The sequence below is a fragment of the Prionailurus bengalensis genome, chromosome B1, assembly GCF_016509475.1.
Source record: "Prionailurus bengalensis isolate Pbe53 chromosome B1, Fcat_Pben_1.1_paternal_pri, whole genome shotgun sequence".
Lineage (NCBI taxonomy): Eukaryota > Metazoa > Chordata > Mammalia > Carnivora > Felidae > Prionailurus > Prionailurus bengalensis.
In genome coordinates this window covers 97,069,818-97,087,038 of record NC_057344.1, presented here as the reverse complement: position 1 = coordinate 97,087,038, position 17,221 = coordinate 97,069,818, and the positions used below count along the sequence as shown (strand labels likewise).

The window sequence follows — 17,221 nt, the reverse complement described above, 5'->3', positions numbered from 1 at the left end:
AGTTGGTCCCTTCTGTCTTAAAAAAAAAAAAAACACCAAAAACTCCTAAAATATGTGTACATGTATAAATGGATAGGGCTCACAGGTATATAACATTAAAAACAACGGTCACCATTTGGGAAGAGAGGAAGCTTCACAGGAGTAAAGAGAGACTTCTCAGCTTTGCTGTATATATTTTTATGTTGTTTGAATCCTGCCAAAACTAAGTTTTTTAATTAAAAAAAATTTTTTTAACGTTTATTTTTGAGAGACTCAGAGACAGAGTACAAGTGGGGGAGGGGCAGAGAAAGAGGGAGACAAGGAATCTGAAACAGACTCCAGGCTCTGAGCTGTCAGCACAGAGCCCTTTCCATGGCTCAAACTCACGAACTGGGAGATAATGACCTGAGCTGAAGTCGGACATTTAACTGACTGAGCCATCCAGGTGCCCCTCCTAAGTTTTGAGTTTGTGTAGGTAAGTAAATAATATCAAGGAAAACAAATTCCAAACTGTTAGGACTAAGTATCTCTGAAATGTAGAAGGAAGTAATGGGAACAAGACTATTCTTCCTCTTTTTACTGTGTCTCCTTCTCTATTGTTTGAATTTAAAAATGTTAAAATGAGTGAGTGCCTGGGAGGCTCAGTCTTAAGCATCTGACTCACGCTCAGGTCTTGATCTCAGGGTCATGAGTTCAAGCTCCACATTGGGCTCAGTGATGGGCATGAAGCCTACTTAAACAAAAAAGTTACAGTGAGAATCTGTGAAATAGCAAAGAAGAGGGCATGTGATCATTTTCTTTTGCCTTCCCCTTACGTAAATTATCTATTCCTGTGCTTTACCAACTAACTAGATAGTTTTTACAAATTTTATTTGAACATTGTCCATGAGTAGACTTCAGGAAGTACATAATTTTAATGAGATTTGCAGTTTAAAGTTTTGGCTGCTGCTTCTTATGTAGGTCTTGGCTTAAATGTTACCTCTTTGGTTAAGTGGGGCTTTTTTTGGACAATCAAAGGAGTCTTCTTTATCACACTCTCTTGTTATATTATCTTTATAGTATTGTCATCATCTATTCTTTGCTTTTTAAAAAAAATAATATTTTTCCTACATGAAAATACAAGATCTGTGAAAGGAAGAATGTGCCTTGATCATCTCATAGCACAGGACCTAAAATAATGCTTAGCATATAGTAAGCACTTAATATTTGTTGCTTAAATGAAAAAAGTAATATTCTTAAAAGTTCAGAAACTTGCATTTTTGGGACACTGAATGATGATAATTTACCGGACTCTGGTAACCAGAATACGTTTATTTATTTATAGCGGTAGATACAAGTAGTATAATAAACAAAGCTGGATGTGCATTATGGTTTCTTTTCCGTAACATTATTATGCCAAAACCAAATTTTAATCAAGGTTAAAAATTAATTGGGGCGCCTGGGTGTCTCAGTCAGTTAATCATCAGACTTCAGCTCAGGTTATGATCTCTCAGCTCGCGAGTTCAAGCCCCATGTCAGGCTCTGCACTGACAGCTCAGAGCCTGGAGCCTGCTTTGGATTCTGTGCCTCCCTCTCTCTCTGCTCCTCCCCTACTTGTACTCTGTGTGTGTGTGTGTCTCTCTCTCAAAGGTGGATAAAATTTTTTTAAAAAAATTAAAGGAATAAAAATTGATTAACACATGAAAATTGGCAAAAAGAAAGTGGTATTAAGAAATACTAAATACTGTACTCTGTCTTTATACTGTATTGCTTAACAAGTACATTATCTAGTAATTGTTTGTTCTTGGTCCTAAGAATTGTGAGAGGCAATATGAATGATTTGGTTTTGCTGGTCCAGTCATAAAAACAATAAAGTACCAGCCCACTTAATGGTAGTTTGGGTTGTATACCTATGTAAACAAAGAGGAACATTAAGTTAAACTTGTATTTTGTTACAAATCAAAGAGCAAAAGTATAAAACATAAGTGGTGGTTCCATTAAAACATTCAAAATAATAGATAAGTACTTACTAAAGCTCACTGATAGAAATGCACATTTCTATTTTCCATTTTTCTAGGTAGAATAAACCCTGAAAATGAATCACATTTTGCCCACAAATCAAAACTACACCATTCCGTTTGAAAAGACAGGCAGGTATTTAAAAATAAAATTAAATTAAAAAAAACACTTTAGAAATATTTGGGAAAGTTAAATAAGTGGTACAAAGTTTTCATGAATCATAGTTTAGTAGACAGGCAATGTAGAATAGTAGTTAGATCTTGCTGTGTGCCTGGGATTCAGTTTTAGCTCTACCTACCACTAGCTCTGTGATCTTAGATAAATCACCTATTTTCTCCGTGCTTCAGTTGGGATAATAGATCCTTCTTCATAAAGTTGTTGGGAGGTTTAAACAAGAATGTGTATGTATATGTGTTTGTATTTTTACAAAATGATGCGTGGCAGATTGTACAGTACTACATAAGTAATAGCTACAGCTATTGTTATCCAATAAATATTGAGTGTTAGTTGCTGTGCTGAAGATGGGAAGACCTTACCCTAAAAGAATACACAGTTTATCTTCTCTACTTTCATCCCAGTTCCTTTTGTCTATATTTCACGTCTTATATACGAGAGAATAAATTTAAGGTACATAGTTTAATCTCAATCTTAAATTTTTTCTCCAGTTTTATTGACATATAATTAATATGTAACATTGTATTAATTTAAAACTTACAGCATAATGATTTGACTTACGTATATATTGTGAAATGATTATCACAATAAGTTTAACATCCATCACCAAATACAGTTACATATTTTTTTCTTGCAATGAATATTTTTAAGATCTGTAAGATAAATAGTTCTGGGGGGTGTAATGTACATTATGGTAACTATAGTTAAAAATATACAGTATATTGGCACCTGCTGGCTCAGTTGGGTAGGCATCTAACTCTTGGTTTGGGCTAAGGTCATGATCTCACTGTTCGGTTTATGAATGTGAGCCCCACGTCGGCCTCTGAACTAACAGTAGGGAGCCTGCTTGGGATTCTCTGTCTCCCTCCCTCTGCCCCGGCCCTGCTCATGCTCACTTGCTCTCACTCAAAATAAATAAATTAAACACACACACACACACGCATATATATGTGGCACCTGGGTGGCTTAGTTGCTTGAGCGTTGGACTCTTTATTTTGGCTGAGGTCATGATCCCAGGGTCGTGGGATGGAGCCCAGCATCAGGCTCCATGCTGAACAGAGATTAAGATTCTTTGTCTGTCTGTCTCTCTCTCTCTTTCCCTCCCCCTGCCTCTCTCTCTCTCTCTCTCTCCCTCTCCCTCTCCCTCCCTTTACCCCTCCCCCCTCTGCCCCTCCCCCACTCGCACATGCACACTCTTTCTAAAATAAAATAAATACACACAGATAAATGGATAGTGTGTTTGAAAGTTGCAAAGTTCCAAGGAGAGTAGATCAATCTGTAATTTTTACCTGATATTTAAAGAGATGGCTAGGAAATTGACCTAGTGCCTAAAATAAAATATTTTAAAGTTATTTTAAATTTTGTTTCATAGATGTTTGTTTGTTACTAATGGGTGTCAGCAAGTTAGATATTCTATACCGGAGACTTCTCCTCACAAAACTTTTTATCAGAGGATGGGGGAGGCCAGAGGATCTCAAAAGGTAACCACTTTTTTCTTAATGTTTATTCTAAATTTGTTTTAGTAAAAAAAATTAAAAATTTTTTTTCAGTGATACAATCCTTTGTTATAAATATGAAGTGATTGACAACTTAAGCATTAAAGTATATAAAATATTAAATTGCTTTATCTCTTCTGTCTTTTTAATTATTTCTGTTTTATCCCATATAATCATAAATTATGTTAAAAGTAATTTTAAAATTAAAAATAAAGAGCTCTCAAATACAAAGTAGATTTTGAACTTTATTTTTAAGTTGCTTATAGTTTCCAGGGATAGAGCTTCCTCATGTAAATTGAATTTGTAATGACTGTAAAGCTGGGATATACTGTAGGTCATAGAAGTATCTGGACTTAAGAAAATGAATTTTCAGGATTTATGCCTTTAATTTTGAGTATTGCATATGTTAATTGCTTTCTGAACAATGATATTTCTCAAATGTTTTATGGATAAGATGTCCAGCTTGAATAAAAACCAGTAGCCTCATCTTTTTCTCTAATGATTTGAATTAAATTTTAACATAGCTTATGAACTGGACTTGCAAATTTTTCAGCATTATACATCACTCCCTGTATAATGGGCATACTGAATTTTTCCCTTTTTCCCCCCTTATCCTAATAGACTCTTCGAATTCAGAAAGATGATTGGAAATCGAGAAAGATGTCAGAATCTGGTTTCAAGTGATTACCCAGTACACATTGATAAGGTATTTAAATGAAAGAAATGCAATTACAGAAATTCTGGTTTAACATAAATATGTGTCAAGAATAGGTTGAGGGGTGTCTGGCTGGCTCAGTCAGTGGAGTGAGTTCAAGCCCATGTTGGGTATAGACATTACTTGAAAATAAAATCTTAAATAATAATAATAATAATAAAATAAAGCTTAAAAAAAGAATAAGTTGAATATTGGAGTATAATAATAACACCAAAAACATGAGTACAGTATAGACTTTTCATTTAATATGATTAAAATAAATACCATATGTATCCTAATAGGATGCTTATAATAATTGTAATCATGTATATGAGAGCATATATTTAGTACTTGCTTAAACAGAAGAAAATATTTAAGGCTTCATCTTTTTGAGCCTCATTTTGTATCTTTAGGATCAGAAGGATTAAAATATTTAAGAAGAATTATGAGTAATACAGGGAAGTATTCTACTTGGAGAATCAGCACATGAGAAGTTGTTAACCAAAACGCCTATTAAATAACATCAGGGAAATGTTATGGGAAATAGTTAATTGGTGAAAGAATGGTAGAAAGAAAACTCAGTAACATTAGAGAAAATTAGAGAATATATTTGAAATAGTGTTGTTTTTTAGCAACCATGTTTTTCTGTAAAAAAGTTCTAGGATTATATAATTGGATAATTGAAGTATTGTTGGGGAAGGGGTACAAATGCATAGCCTTCATATCTCTCATTGCCCTTCAATCAAAGTAACTCTATTTTCATCTCTTATATGTATTGGATATCCTTAGAGGATTTCATTTTTCAAAACAGTTCCACTACTAAAAACAAAATTTTATACATTGGAAATCCCTTATCCATACCATATAGCTATTCTTTCTATAGCTTCTGGATTTAGAACATTTCTCCCTCAAATTTTGCTAAATGTTACTATTTACCTGGTTTTTTTCCTATTAAAAATCACAGGCTTAAAACAAACAAATTAAAAGCATACCAAGTAAAAAATCAAAAAGCTAACTTTCTGTCACTTTCCACTGCTTAATTCTATTTGTATCCCAAGGAAAAATTACTGTTAAGATTTGGGGATGCATCCCTTCCTCTTCCTCTATTGTTCCCATTACTGTCTCTTTTGGTTTTTAAAAATTGAGGTAAAATTCACCTGCCATGAAATACACCTTTTTTAAGGTGTGCAGTTAAGTGTTGTTGTTTTTTATTATTCTTCCTAACATGTGCAAACATCACCACTATTATTACCTAATTCCAGAACATTTTTATCTCCTCAAAAAGAAACTATGTACCCATTAGATGTTACTTCCTACTTCCCCAGCCTCCCACCTGTTAGCAGCCACTAATCTGCTATCTCAATGGACCTATTCTAGACTTTTCATATAAATGGAATCATATAATATGAGGTCTTTGTGTCTGGCTTATTTCACTTAGCAAAAATTTCTTGGTTCATCCATGTTATGTAACATTACCTTTTTTATTGCTAAATAATATTCCATTGTATAGATATGTGACATTTTGTTTTTCCATTTATCAGCTAATGAACATATGGATTGTTTCTGCTCTTTGACTATTATCAATAAGGCTGTGAACATTCATGTTCAAGTGATTTTGTGTATATATGTTTTGAATTTTTTTGATATTAATCTAGTAGTGGAATTTCTGGGTCATATGGTAATTCTGTGCTTAACTTTTTGACGAACTAAGAACTGTTTTCCAAAGTGCACCATTTTACTTTCCCCACCAGTAGTGTATAATAGTCCAATTTGTCCACATTCACACTATTTGTATTAAATAGCCATCCTAGTGGGTGGTTTTCAATATGCCTTTCCCTTATAACTGTGATGTTGAGCATCTTTTCATGTGCTTATGGCCATTTGTATATCTTCTTTGGAGACATCTATGAAATCATTGCCTATTTTTAACCGGGTTATTCATCTTTTTATTGTTGAGTTATAGCTGGTTTAATTTTTAAGTCTATATTACTTATGGTTCTAAATTGCTTTTTTTTCTTATCAAGTTGCCATTTGTCCCAACACTATTTGTGGGATTATTACTCCCTTTCACATTAATCTGTGCTGTCTCCTTTATCAAATAATTTATTCTAAATCATATAAATTCATATTGTACACATCAGGTCTCCTTACCATTTTCAAAAAATGCAGTGCAATCCTAATTGAAATACTCAATTTAGAACTGAAGTCTATAAAATGATCTTAAAATTATTTTGGGAAGAATCATGAAAGTACAATCAGATCAGGAACACCTAAAAAAGAAGAGTGATAAGGAAAACCTACTTCAGTCATTTGTCAATAGATATTATAAAGCTGCAGCATGATCAAACAGCATGATACTGGTATAAATGAAAGGTAGGCTAATAAGCATTATCTACAATAGCCAGATTATGGAGACAGCCCAAGTGGCCATCACCTGATGAATGGATGAAGAAGATGTAGTGTATACACACACACACACACACACACACACACACACACACACACACTGGAATATTACTCAACCATAAAAAAAGAATGAAATCTTGCCATTCGCAATGACGTGGATGGAGTTAGTATTAAGCTCAGTGAAAAAAATACTGTGTGATTTCACTCATATGTGGAATTTAAGAAACAAATGAACCAAAGGGGAAAAAAGAGAGAGAGGGAGGCAAACCAAGAAACAGACTCTTAACTATAGAAAACAAATTGATGGCTACCAGAGGGGAGGCAGATGGAGGAATGGGTTAAACAGGTGATGGGGATTAAGGAGGGCACTTGCTGTGATGTGCACTGGGTATTTGATGTTAAGTGATGAACCACTAAATTCTACATCTGAAACTAATATTGCACTGTATGTTAACTAGCTAGAATTTAAATAAAAACTTGGAAGCCAAAAACCAAAAAAAAACCTTTTAAACGAGTGGGGGGAAAAAGATAGACTTATAAAACCCAATAAAGGATTGAAAATAATGTTATAACTTATTAAAACTTACTTCATGATAAAGTAGCATTTTAAGTCACATGCAAAACAAAATGTGGATTATTTAATAAGACATTACTGGCTAGAATTTTTGTTTTAAAATAAGATGGTTATATATGGTATCCACAGATAAAATTTTTTGTTTACAATTTTAATGAAAATATGTGGTGCTTTACTGCTAATTTAATTTTGATTACTGACCTGATAAAGATTTTTTATTTATAAAAAATAACTGATGAAGGGAAAGTTTAGGTGTCAGACATTAGCAAATGCCTTTGCTATAAATATAAACATACATTTCTCCTTATTTAATGTTTATATGACTCATTGTCTCAATGGATTGCTTAAACATCAAGTCAACCCTTATTTGATTGTGGTAAATTATTTTTGCAGTTTCTTTGTAAATTGTTCTTATGTTTACTTTGATATTTTTGAATTCTTCCAACTAGTATTTTATTGACTTATTTCATGCTTTTGTACAAACGCAGTTTATTTATAGTTTACTTTTCCAACTAGCCTGTAGTAAAGGATGTAAAAGGAAAAGAAATGTGTGTGAGGAGCCATGCCTTCAGAAAACTGACTGGGGCAAAAGAATACATGGTAGTCAGTGAAAAAATTTTTAATTGAATGGAACTTTTTTATATTAAAACATGCATGATAGACCTTAGTCTATATGTATGTATACATTTTGGTCTTGCTTTTCTTTTAGATTGAAGAGCAGTCAGACTGTAAGATCCTAGATGGACACTTTGTTTCCCCCATGGCCCACTATGTGCCTGATATAATGCCAATTGAATCTGTTATTGCAAGGTAAGAATTTTTATTCAGAAAGTTTAAAGTAGTAAGTTATGTTTTACTTACAATTATAATATCAATGGCATACTATTTTTAATTGGTTAGCATTAATTGCAATAATTATTTAGCATTGCTCCCGGTAAACGTGGGGTGAAGCAGAATAAAACTATAGAAAAGAGACTGTTATAAATAAGATAATTTATATAAGCCTAATGGAACCACAAAGATAAAACCTATTAGATAAACAAAAGACAAAGAGAAAGAAATCTAAGCATTCCACTACAGAAAATCATCAAATCACAAAGAGACAAAAAGAAGAAAGGAACAAATGAATAATAAAATAATAAAAAGAATAACACAACAGCCAGAAAACAATAAACAAAATGGCAATAATAAATTTATAATGGTCAATAATCACTTTAAATGTAAACCAACTGAATTCTCTAATCAAAAGACTTAGACTGGCTGAATGGATTGAAAAAAAAGAAAAAACAGGACTCAAGTATGTGCTGCCTATAAAAGACTCACTTCCAGGGCACCTAGCTGGCTCAGTTGGAAGATCATTCAACTCTTGATCTCGGGTTTGTGAGTTCGAGCCCCACATTGAGTGTAAAGATTACTTAAATAAATAAGCTTTAAAAGAAAACTGTTTAAGAAAAAAAGATTCACTTCAGATGAAGGACATACATAGACTGAAAGTAAAGGTATGGAAAAAGATATTCCATGCAAATGAAAGTCAAAAGAAAATGAAGATAGCTATATTATATCATACAAAAAAGACAAAGATTGGAGGGGCACCTGGGTGGCTCAGTCAGTTAAGCATCTGACTTTGGTTCAGGTCATGATCTAATGGTTCATGAGTTTGAGCCCTGAATCGAGCTGTCTGCTGTCAGCACAGAGCCTGCTTCAGATTCTTTGTTCCCCCCTCTCTCTGCCCCTCCCTCCCTCTTTCTCAAAAATAAACATTAAAAACAAACACTGGATAAGGAGTAAAGAAGGTCATTATATAATGATAAAGGGATCAGTCTAACAAGAGGATATAACATTTGTAAATATTTATGTACCCAATATAGGAGCTAAATATATATTTAAAAAATTAACAAACTTGAAGGCAGCAATAGAATAACAGTAGGGAGCTTTAATACCTGACTTGCAGCAATGGATAGATGATCCAGACAGAAAATCAGTAAGAAAACATTGGACTCAAACTACTCATTAGATCAAGTGGACTTAACCTAGATATTCACAAAATATTATATCCAACAGCACCTGAATACACATTCTTTTAAAATACACACAGGGCGGGGCACCTGCGTGGCTCAGTCAGTTAAGCATCCTACTTTGCCTCAGGTTGTGATCTCACAGTTCATGAGTTTGAGCCCCACATCGGGCTCTATGCTAACAGCTCAGAGCCTGGAGCCTACTTCGGCTCCCTTTCTCTGCTTCTCCCCCGCTTATACTCTGTCTCTCTCTCAAGAAAATAAACATTAAAATTTTTTTTTAAAAAATTAAAAATAGAACTACCATATATGATCCAGCAACTCCACTTCTGGGTATATATTTGAGGGAAACAAGAACATTGATTTGAGAAAATATCTGCACCCCCGTGTTCATTGCAGCATTATTTACAATAGCCAAGACATGGATCCAACCTAAATGTCCATCAGTGGATGAAAGGATAAGGAAGTGGTATATAAAAGGAGTGCAGTATTATTCAGACATAAGAAAGAAGGAAATTCTCCAGGGGCACGTGCATGGCTCAGTTGGTTGAACGGTTAAGTGTCTGACTCTTGATTTTGGCTCAGGTCATGATCTCGTGGTTGGTGGGATTGAGCCCCATGTTGGGCTCTGCACTGACAGCACAGAGCCTTCTTGGGATTCTCTCTCTCCCTCTCCCTGTCTCTACCCCTCCATCCTCTCTTTTCAAAGTAAATTAAATAACAACAGCAACAAAAAAGGACATTCTCCCATTTGCAACTACATGGACCTTGAGAACATTATGCTAAGTGAAATAAGTCAAACAAGGACAGATACCATATGTTCTCACTTATATGTGGAATCTAAAACAATGATGACAACAACTTGGAACTCAGAGATACAAAGAACAGACTGGTAGTTGCCAGAGTTGGGAGTGGGGGCTGGGTGAATTGGGTGAAAGCGGTCAAAAGGTACAAACTTTGTTATAAAATAAGTCTTGAGAATATAATGTACAGCATGGTGACTGTAGTTAGTACTGTATTGTATATTTGAAAATTGCTAAGACAGTAGATCTTAAAAGTTCTTATCACAAGAAAAAGGATTTTTGTAGCTATGTGTGGTAATGGATGCTAACTATTGTGATGATCATTTCACAATACATACATATATCAAATCATTAAATTATATACTTGAAACTAATAATATATGTCTATTATCTCAGTATTTAAAAAGAGATTTTGGAAGCTGAAAATGGGAAGCCATTAAGATCTATATAGATACTTTCCCTACCTCCCTTTCCTGTATGCTTCCTGGTCTCTTATCCCTGCTTTATGACCCATGCCATTTCTCTGTGGGTAGTTTATCTTTCTCTGCTTCTCATGCAGTGACAAAAAATAGCTACCACAGCTCCACAGAGCCTTCATGTTGAAAGCTCAACAGAATCTAGAGTCTGTCCTAATTACAGACTACCAAAAGAACAAATCTTTACTGCCCTAATTTGTACTACCCCAGGCCCAATCAACTGTAGCTGAGGAGCTCACATGAACTCTACCTATTCATCACGGGCACTGGAAAATACTCTTGTGAGAAGGTACTGTAATATGAGCAGACAGACTAATTAGTGAGCCTCTATTAGATGAGTGGTCAGTTATTACTGTAATAAAATATTCTTATTAATTTAAAGCTATTCTCCAATAATGAAGTCTCTACATGGAATGCTATGAAACAGAAGGAAAAAAATAATAGCAGAGATGTCCAGCATTTCACAGAAAGCATTTTTAAATGTTTTTATTTACCCCAAATCATCAAAATATCAAGAAGCAGGACAGTTCTGAGAATGCAAAATGAAGCAGAGTTGTTAACATTGGCAGTTTTGATGAAGAGATTAAAAATTAAGAGTTAGTTCCCATGAGCACAAAACAGAAAGAACCACTGAACCCTCCTAATGTACTTGTGTGTATTCTCTATTCAACAATTTATTGATAATAGATAACTAGTGATATTGTCCCCTGCACAAGCAAAATAAGCTCAAAATTGAGGTTTATGTTGCCTGAGAATGCAGCTACCTAAGGTCAAACCTTGAGTTGACAGAATGCAGTATTATACTAGATAATAATTCTAAAATATCAATTGCTAAGGAAATTAAAAAGGCAAGTAAACCAGTTTAGGAAGATAAAGTTCTGAAGATGGATGGTGGTGATTGTTGCATGACACTGTAAATATGCTTTTTAAAAAATTTTTTTTGAGTTTATTAATTTTGAGAGAGTGAGTGGGGGAGGGGCAGAGAAAGAGGATGAGAGAGAGAATCCCAAGCAGGCTTCATGCCGGCAGTGCAGAGCCTGATGTGGGACTCAAGCCCACGAACCATGAGATCATGACTTCAGCCAAAACCAAGAGTCGGAAGCTTAACTGAGCCACCCAGGTGTCACCCCAACAATGTAAATGTACTTAATGCTGCTGAACTGTACAACTTAAATATAGTTAAAATGGTAAATTTTATGTTACATGTATTTTACCACAATTAAAGTAAAAGTCCTATAGGGAAAAAACATTAAATGAAAAGCAAATTACTATAATAAGAAGATGACACATAGGGAAAACTGTTTTTTGTTTTTTGTTTTTTGTTTTTTGGCATCTGGCATGGATTGCTTTTTCTCCAAGTTGGAAAGCAAAAGAGATAACATAAAGTATTTTACTGATACATCAACAGCTTGTACAACCAAGCATTATTCCTGCAAGGAGAAAAAGCAGAGCTATGTAGAGAGTTGTTGTTTCTAAGACTTACTCATATATATTGATGTTTCAACAAAATAAGAAAATTTCATTATGCATTTATAAAGTGATACTGAATAAGGTAAAAATGATTACAATGAATTCTGTGTTTATATTGTACTGCATATTTTAATATCCTAATATAATATCCTAATATAGCAAATTTATAATATCTTATTTGCCTTTATGCAAACATGAATTATTCATCATAATTTGAATGTCAAAATTCTGAATGATCTCTTCTCCCAAATAATTTAATTATTTACAAATTGAAAAGTTTGTATTGAAAACCTTCTAAAGAGAATTCTACTTATGTGTTTTATTTTAAATAGGTTCCAACTTATTGTTCCTAAGGAGTGGAACAGCAAATATAAACCTGTATGCATTCATCTTGCTGGAACAGGAGATCATGTAAGACTTTCTATGATGCCTTAATCCCTAATTTGTTAACATACTCTTTGTAACACAGATGTGGTTATTACATTCTTTAAGTATGTCATCTTTTCTTTCCTTAGCATTACTGGAGACGACGAACACTAATGGCTCGTCCTATGATTAAAGAAGCCCGAATGGCTTCTTTGTTGCTAGAAAACCCTTATTATATCCTTTTGTGATACCTAGAAATCTTTTCTCTTATTTATAGATTTAGTCTTCAAAAAGAATGATAGATAGTAACCAACTTTTCTAAACCAGTTAAATTTAGTGTCAGTTCAGAAAATATTTAAGAAGCAAGAATGAAAAGAAGTGAAAAATTATTTTATGCCTTTAAACAACCAATGTTAAGGATTGTGCTTCCACTGTGTAATGAAGATAAATTGTACTTTTTTCTTATAAAACTTATGCTGGATTTTAATATTATTAAGTCAAATGTTTGCTATTAAGGAAACCTTCATGTTTTAAATTCATTTACATTTAAGTCATCAGTTGAGGTTTAGAACAGTTTCTTAACTTGACTTTCAAGATGACGTCAGACTATTCCCAGAAGAAGAAATGAAACTGATGCACAGATATAAAGAAATGTTCGGGGCACCTGGGTGGCTCAGTTGGTTAAGCATCTGACTCTTGGTTTCGGCTCAGGTCATGATCTCACGATTCGTGAGTTCAAGCCCCACATAGGTCTCTGTGCCGACAGCACAGAGCCTGCAGAGCCTGCTTGGGATTCTGTCTCCCCTCTCTTTCTGTTCCTACCCCATTCATGTACTCTCTCTTTCTCTCTCAAAAATAAATAAACTGTAAAAAAAAAATTTTTTTTAATTTAAAAGAAATGTTCAACGTTGCTGGTAATAAGAGAAATGTAAAGTTAAAGCAACATTACCAAAGATTTAAAAAATAAAACCCAGTAGTTGTGAGGCTATTGTAAAAAAAAAAAAAAAAAAAAAAAAAATAGGCACTCTTATTACTAATGGCTGTGAAAATTGGTTTAATCCTTGGGGAAAGCATTTCTACTGTATGTATCAGGAGCATTAAAAAATCTTATGTCCCTTGACAGTGATTTTGATTCTTGGAAATTTATTCTAAGGATAAAATACAAAGAAAAGAGAAAGTTGATTGAAAAGAGATTTATATAGTTTTATTTATAATAGTAAAGCATTAGAAATAGCTTAAATGTCTCACAATAGAAAAATGGTTGAGTAATTTGTGGTTCATAATATTAGAATATTGTGCAATTGGTTATGTATATTGCTCTACCATTTACTACCTGTATGACCTTGGACCTGTTATTTAACCTTTTAGTACCTCAGATTTTTCATTGGTAAATGGGAATAATCTCTTAGATTATTCAGAGTATTAACTAGTTAATACTGTCTAGAACAGTGCCTGGTAAATGACATTCAGTAAATTTTAATGGTTAGTTATTGTTAAAAAGTTTACAGTAACATATGAAAAGTATAATGCAAAAATAGGATACAAAACTCTGGTGCGACATAGATAGGCAGAAAACCTAAAAACAGAAAATCCATTAAAAACTGTGTGTAAGGAAAAAATACTGGACATACACCAAAATATTAATATGGTTGTCTGTACATGAAGTAGTTTTTCTTCTAATATACTTTTCTGTATTTTCTAGATTTTATATAGTCAACATATAAATGAAAAAAAAAAAAACCTTAATTTTAAAATTAAGTTGAAGATTGCACAGCCCTTTGGATATACTAAACACGTTAAATTGTGCACTTAAAATGGGTGAATTATGTGGTATGCAATATCAATAAAGCTGTTTTAAAAAAGAAAAAAATCACATTGAAAATCCTGAGAACTCCTCAACAGACTATTTGAGATAATTAGAAAATAGTTATTTCAGTAATAAATTGTGTTCAAATGTAACTATTTTGCTTAAGTAAATATGTTTTGAGACACAAACTGTATTTAATTATTTTAAAACTTTCTCTTTGACCCACATTCTTAAATGGCTGCAGGAAACCCAAGGACCAAATGTAAGTATACATCACCTTCGTTTTTGTAATCTTTATGCCAAATTTTCAGTGGTATTAAAATTTTTGTTAGTCTTTTGTTAATCGTTTCTAAGTTTAACATGCAAATGTTATTTGGGGAAGAGTTCTGTTATAAAACTGTAGTAGTCATGTTGAGTTAAATTTTTATCTTAAGCTTTTTGCACTTAAAATGTTTGATAAAGAGATAAATAAGAAATTTTAGGGGTGCCTGGGTGGCTCAATCATTTGAGCATCTGACTTCGGCTCAGGTCATGATCTCACAGTTTGTGGGTTCAAGCCCCACATGGGGCTCTGTGCTGACAGCTCAGAGCCTGGATCCTGCTTCAGATTCTGTGTCTCCCTCTCTCTCTGCCCCTCCCATGCTCACACTCTGTCTCTCTCTTCTCTCTCAAAAATAAATATTAAAAAAAAATTTTTTTTAATTTTAGGGGCACCTGAGTGGCTTATTTGGTTAAGTGTCCTACTTTTGATTTCAGCTTAGGTCATGATCTCATGGTTTGTGGTTTCGAGCCCTGTCTTGGGCTCCATGCTGGTGGTGCAGAGCCTGCTTGGGATTCTCTCTCCCTTTCTCTCTGTCCTTTCTCCACTCATGCTTGCTCTCTCTCTCTCTCAAAATAAACTTAAAGTTTTTAATAGGCTGATGGAAGATATATTTTATTTATAAAACTAACTGAAGAAATGTTAAAACATTTTCCTTCTTAAAGTACATTTACTTACTTCGTGAAATTAACCACTCCTTTTTATTCTTGCAATGTATAGTATAGGTAATCTGAAGATAATCTCTTCTTGGTTTTTAGAAATGATGAACTATGAAGCATTTCCATAAGCTATGTCATGTTTGGTTTTGATTCATTCAGTAAATATTTGATTCAAAACATTGGGAATATAACAACAAAAAGATAAGGTCCTTACTGTCATAGAGCTTATATTCTAGGATGAGAGATAGATAAAAATAAATAAGGTAATTTTGGATATTTATCAATGCCATGAAGAAAATAAAGCAGGGCAACCAAGTAAAGAATAATAGAGGTGGGCGCAGGGTTGGAGCAGTGTTAGATCTGAGGACATGATATAATGAGAAGGAGCCACCAAGGTGAAAACCCAGAGGAAGATCAGCCTCAGAGAAGGAAGAATGAAAAACCTAATATAAGCATGGGAGAGTAGTATAAGACAAGGTCAGAAATGGAGGCAAGGGTCAGATTTATGAAGAGCCATGTGCTTTGAATTTTACTATAAGTGCAGTGGGAAACCTTTGGAGGACTTTAAGGAGAGGAATGATCTGATTTGTGTTATTAAAAGCTTATTTTGGCTTAGTCGGGCTAGTGTAGCAACAGAAAAATCAAATAGGAAGCTATAGCAGTAATGCAGGAGGAAAAAAAAGTGACTTTAAGGAAGTGGCAGTAGAGATGGAAAGAAGCTCTCATGGGTAATTAGAAGTTGAAATGATAAGACTCATTGATAAATTGGATATTGTTGGTAAGAAATCAAAAGTTCTGACTTGCATGTGTTAAATGTGTGATGTCTGTTAGAACTGCAGGTGGAGAAGTTAAGTAGGGAGTTGGAAAGTCCTGGAGAGGTAGATTTAGAGGTCACATGTTCTATGTGGTCGTGACATGGAAGAGATACAGATGAAATTGGAGTGGGTTGGAAGCAAACCTGTATCCTATGAAGGATAGTTTAGAATAAACTTTGTGAAATGTGAAAAATTAATGTCCAAGCTAAGTAGTTCAAGAATTCTTACTCTGGAACCAAGCTCTGTATTCAGAACTAAGTGTGTCATTTTTACTCTGTTCTATTGGTGGTTAAAAACCCAAAAGAGTTTATTGAGTTATAGTTAGAGGCAGCATGGGTTTAACAGAAAGATGTTGACTTTGGAGTCATAGAGACATAGGTTGCAATTGTAATTTGTCATTTAATAATTGTATTACCTTGGTCTAAGTATCTGTTACCTCATTTATAAGGTGGGAATACTCTATAATTTCTTCCACACAGAATTGTTGTGAGAATCATGTCTATAAAATATCCTATCATGTGTCATAAACCCAAGAAATATAATAATACACCAGTATATTTATTTTTCTCAAATAATTCATTGTAAGAGATGGTTTGCAATTTAAATAGTAAATTTATTTTTATCTCTCTTTTTAAAAGCCATCTTATGCTTGTTTTCATCAAAAGTGTGAGACTCGGTCCACTGTTATAAATAAATAACCACTGTCCCAGAACCCTACATTAGTAACTTCTATTAAAAGAGCAAACTGAAGTGAGTTTGATAATTCAGACTTCTGTACGAGGCCAAAATACATAATCAGGGGAATGAGAATAAGAAACAAATGTAAGGATACATGGGCTATTTTATGAGGAAGCACATCTATGATCTATTTTGACAGAGGATAGCATAGTTTCCATAAAGAGAAATTCTGACTTAGAGCTCTGAGGAGATGTGGTAGGACAGTGGACATAAGCTCTTTGGGGGCCAGAAATGTGTTTTTCACAACTTGGCATTCCTACAGCTGCTAGTTCTTTGTGTATAATTACCCTACATAGATATACAGTAAACAACCATTGATAAAGTGAAATTTGTACACCTTGACAAGGTTTCATCCAGTGGCCAATCATGTATGTCTTTATATGAACTAAAATTTGAAAACAGATTCTAACTTGGACACTTCAATATTAAGAT

General features: G+C 33.7%; 1 protein-coding gene across 2 annotated transcripts in view; it reads left to right on the top strand.

Moving 5' to 3' along the window:
- Nucleotides 1-17,221, top strand: part of ABHD18 (abhydrolase domain containing 18) — a 51,032-nt gene that overhangs the window by 19,793 nt on the left and 14,018 nt on the right. The window contains exons 2-7 of one of the 2 annotated variants that reach the window (XM_043568768.1): nucleotides 3,524-3,632; nucleotides 4,269-4,353; nucleotides 8,031-8,131; nucleotides 12,418-12,496; nucleotides 12,601-12,685; nucleotides 14,493-14,520. In XM_043568768.1, coding sequence (XP_043424703.1) covers nucleotides 3,541-3,632; nucleotides 4,269-4,353; nucleotides 8,031-8,131; nucleotides 12,418-12,496; nucleotides 12,601-12,685; nucleotides 14,493-14,520 — 470 coding nt within the window. In that variant the 5' untranslated portion in view covers nucleotides 3,524-3,540. Of the gene's footprint in view, nucleotides 1-3,523; nucleotides 3,633-4,268; nucleotides 4,354-8,030; nucleotides 8,132-12,417; nucleotides 12,497-12,600; nucleotides 12,686-14,492; nucleotides 14,521-17,221 lie in introns of those variants that run through there. The other variant, XM_043568777.1, reaches the window with a different exon arrangement.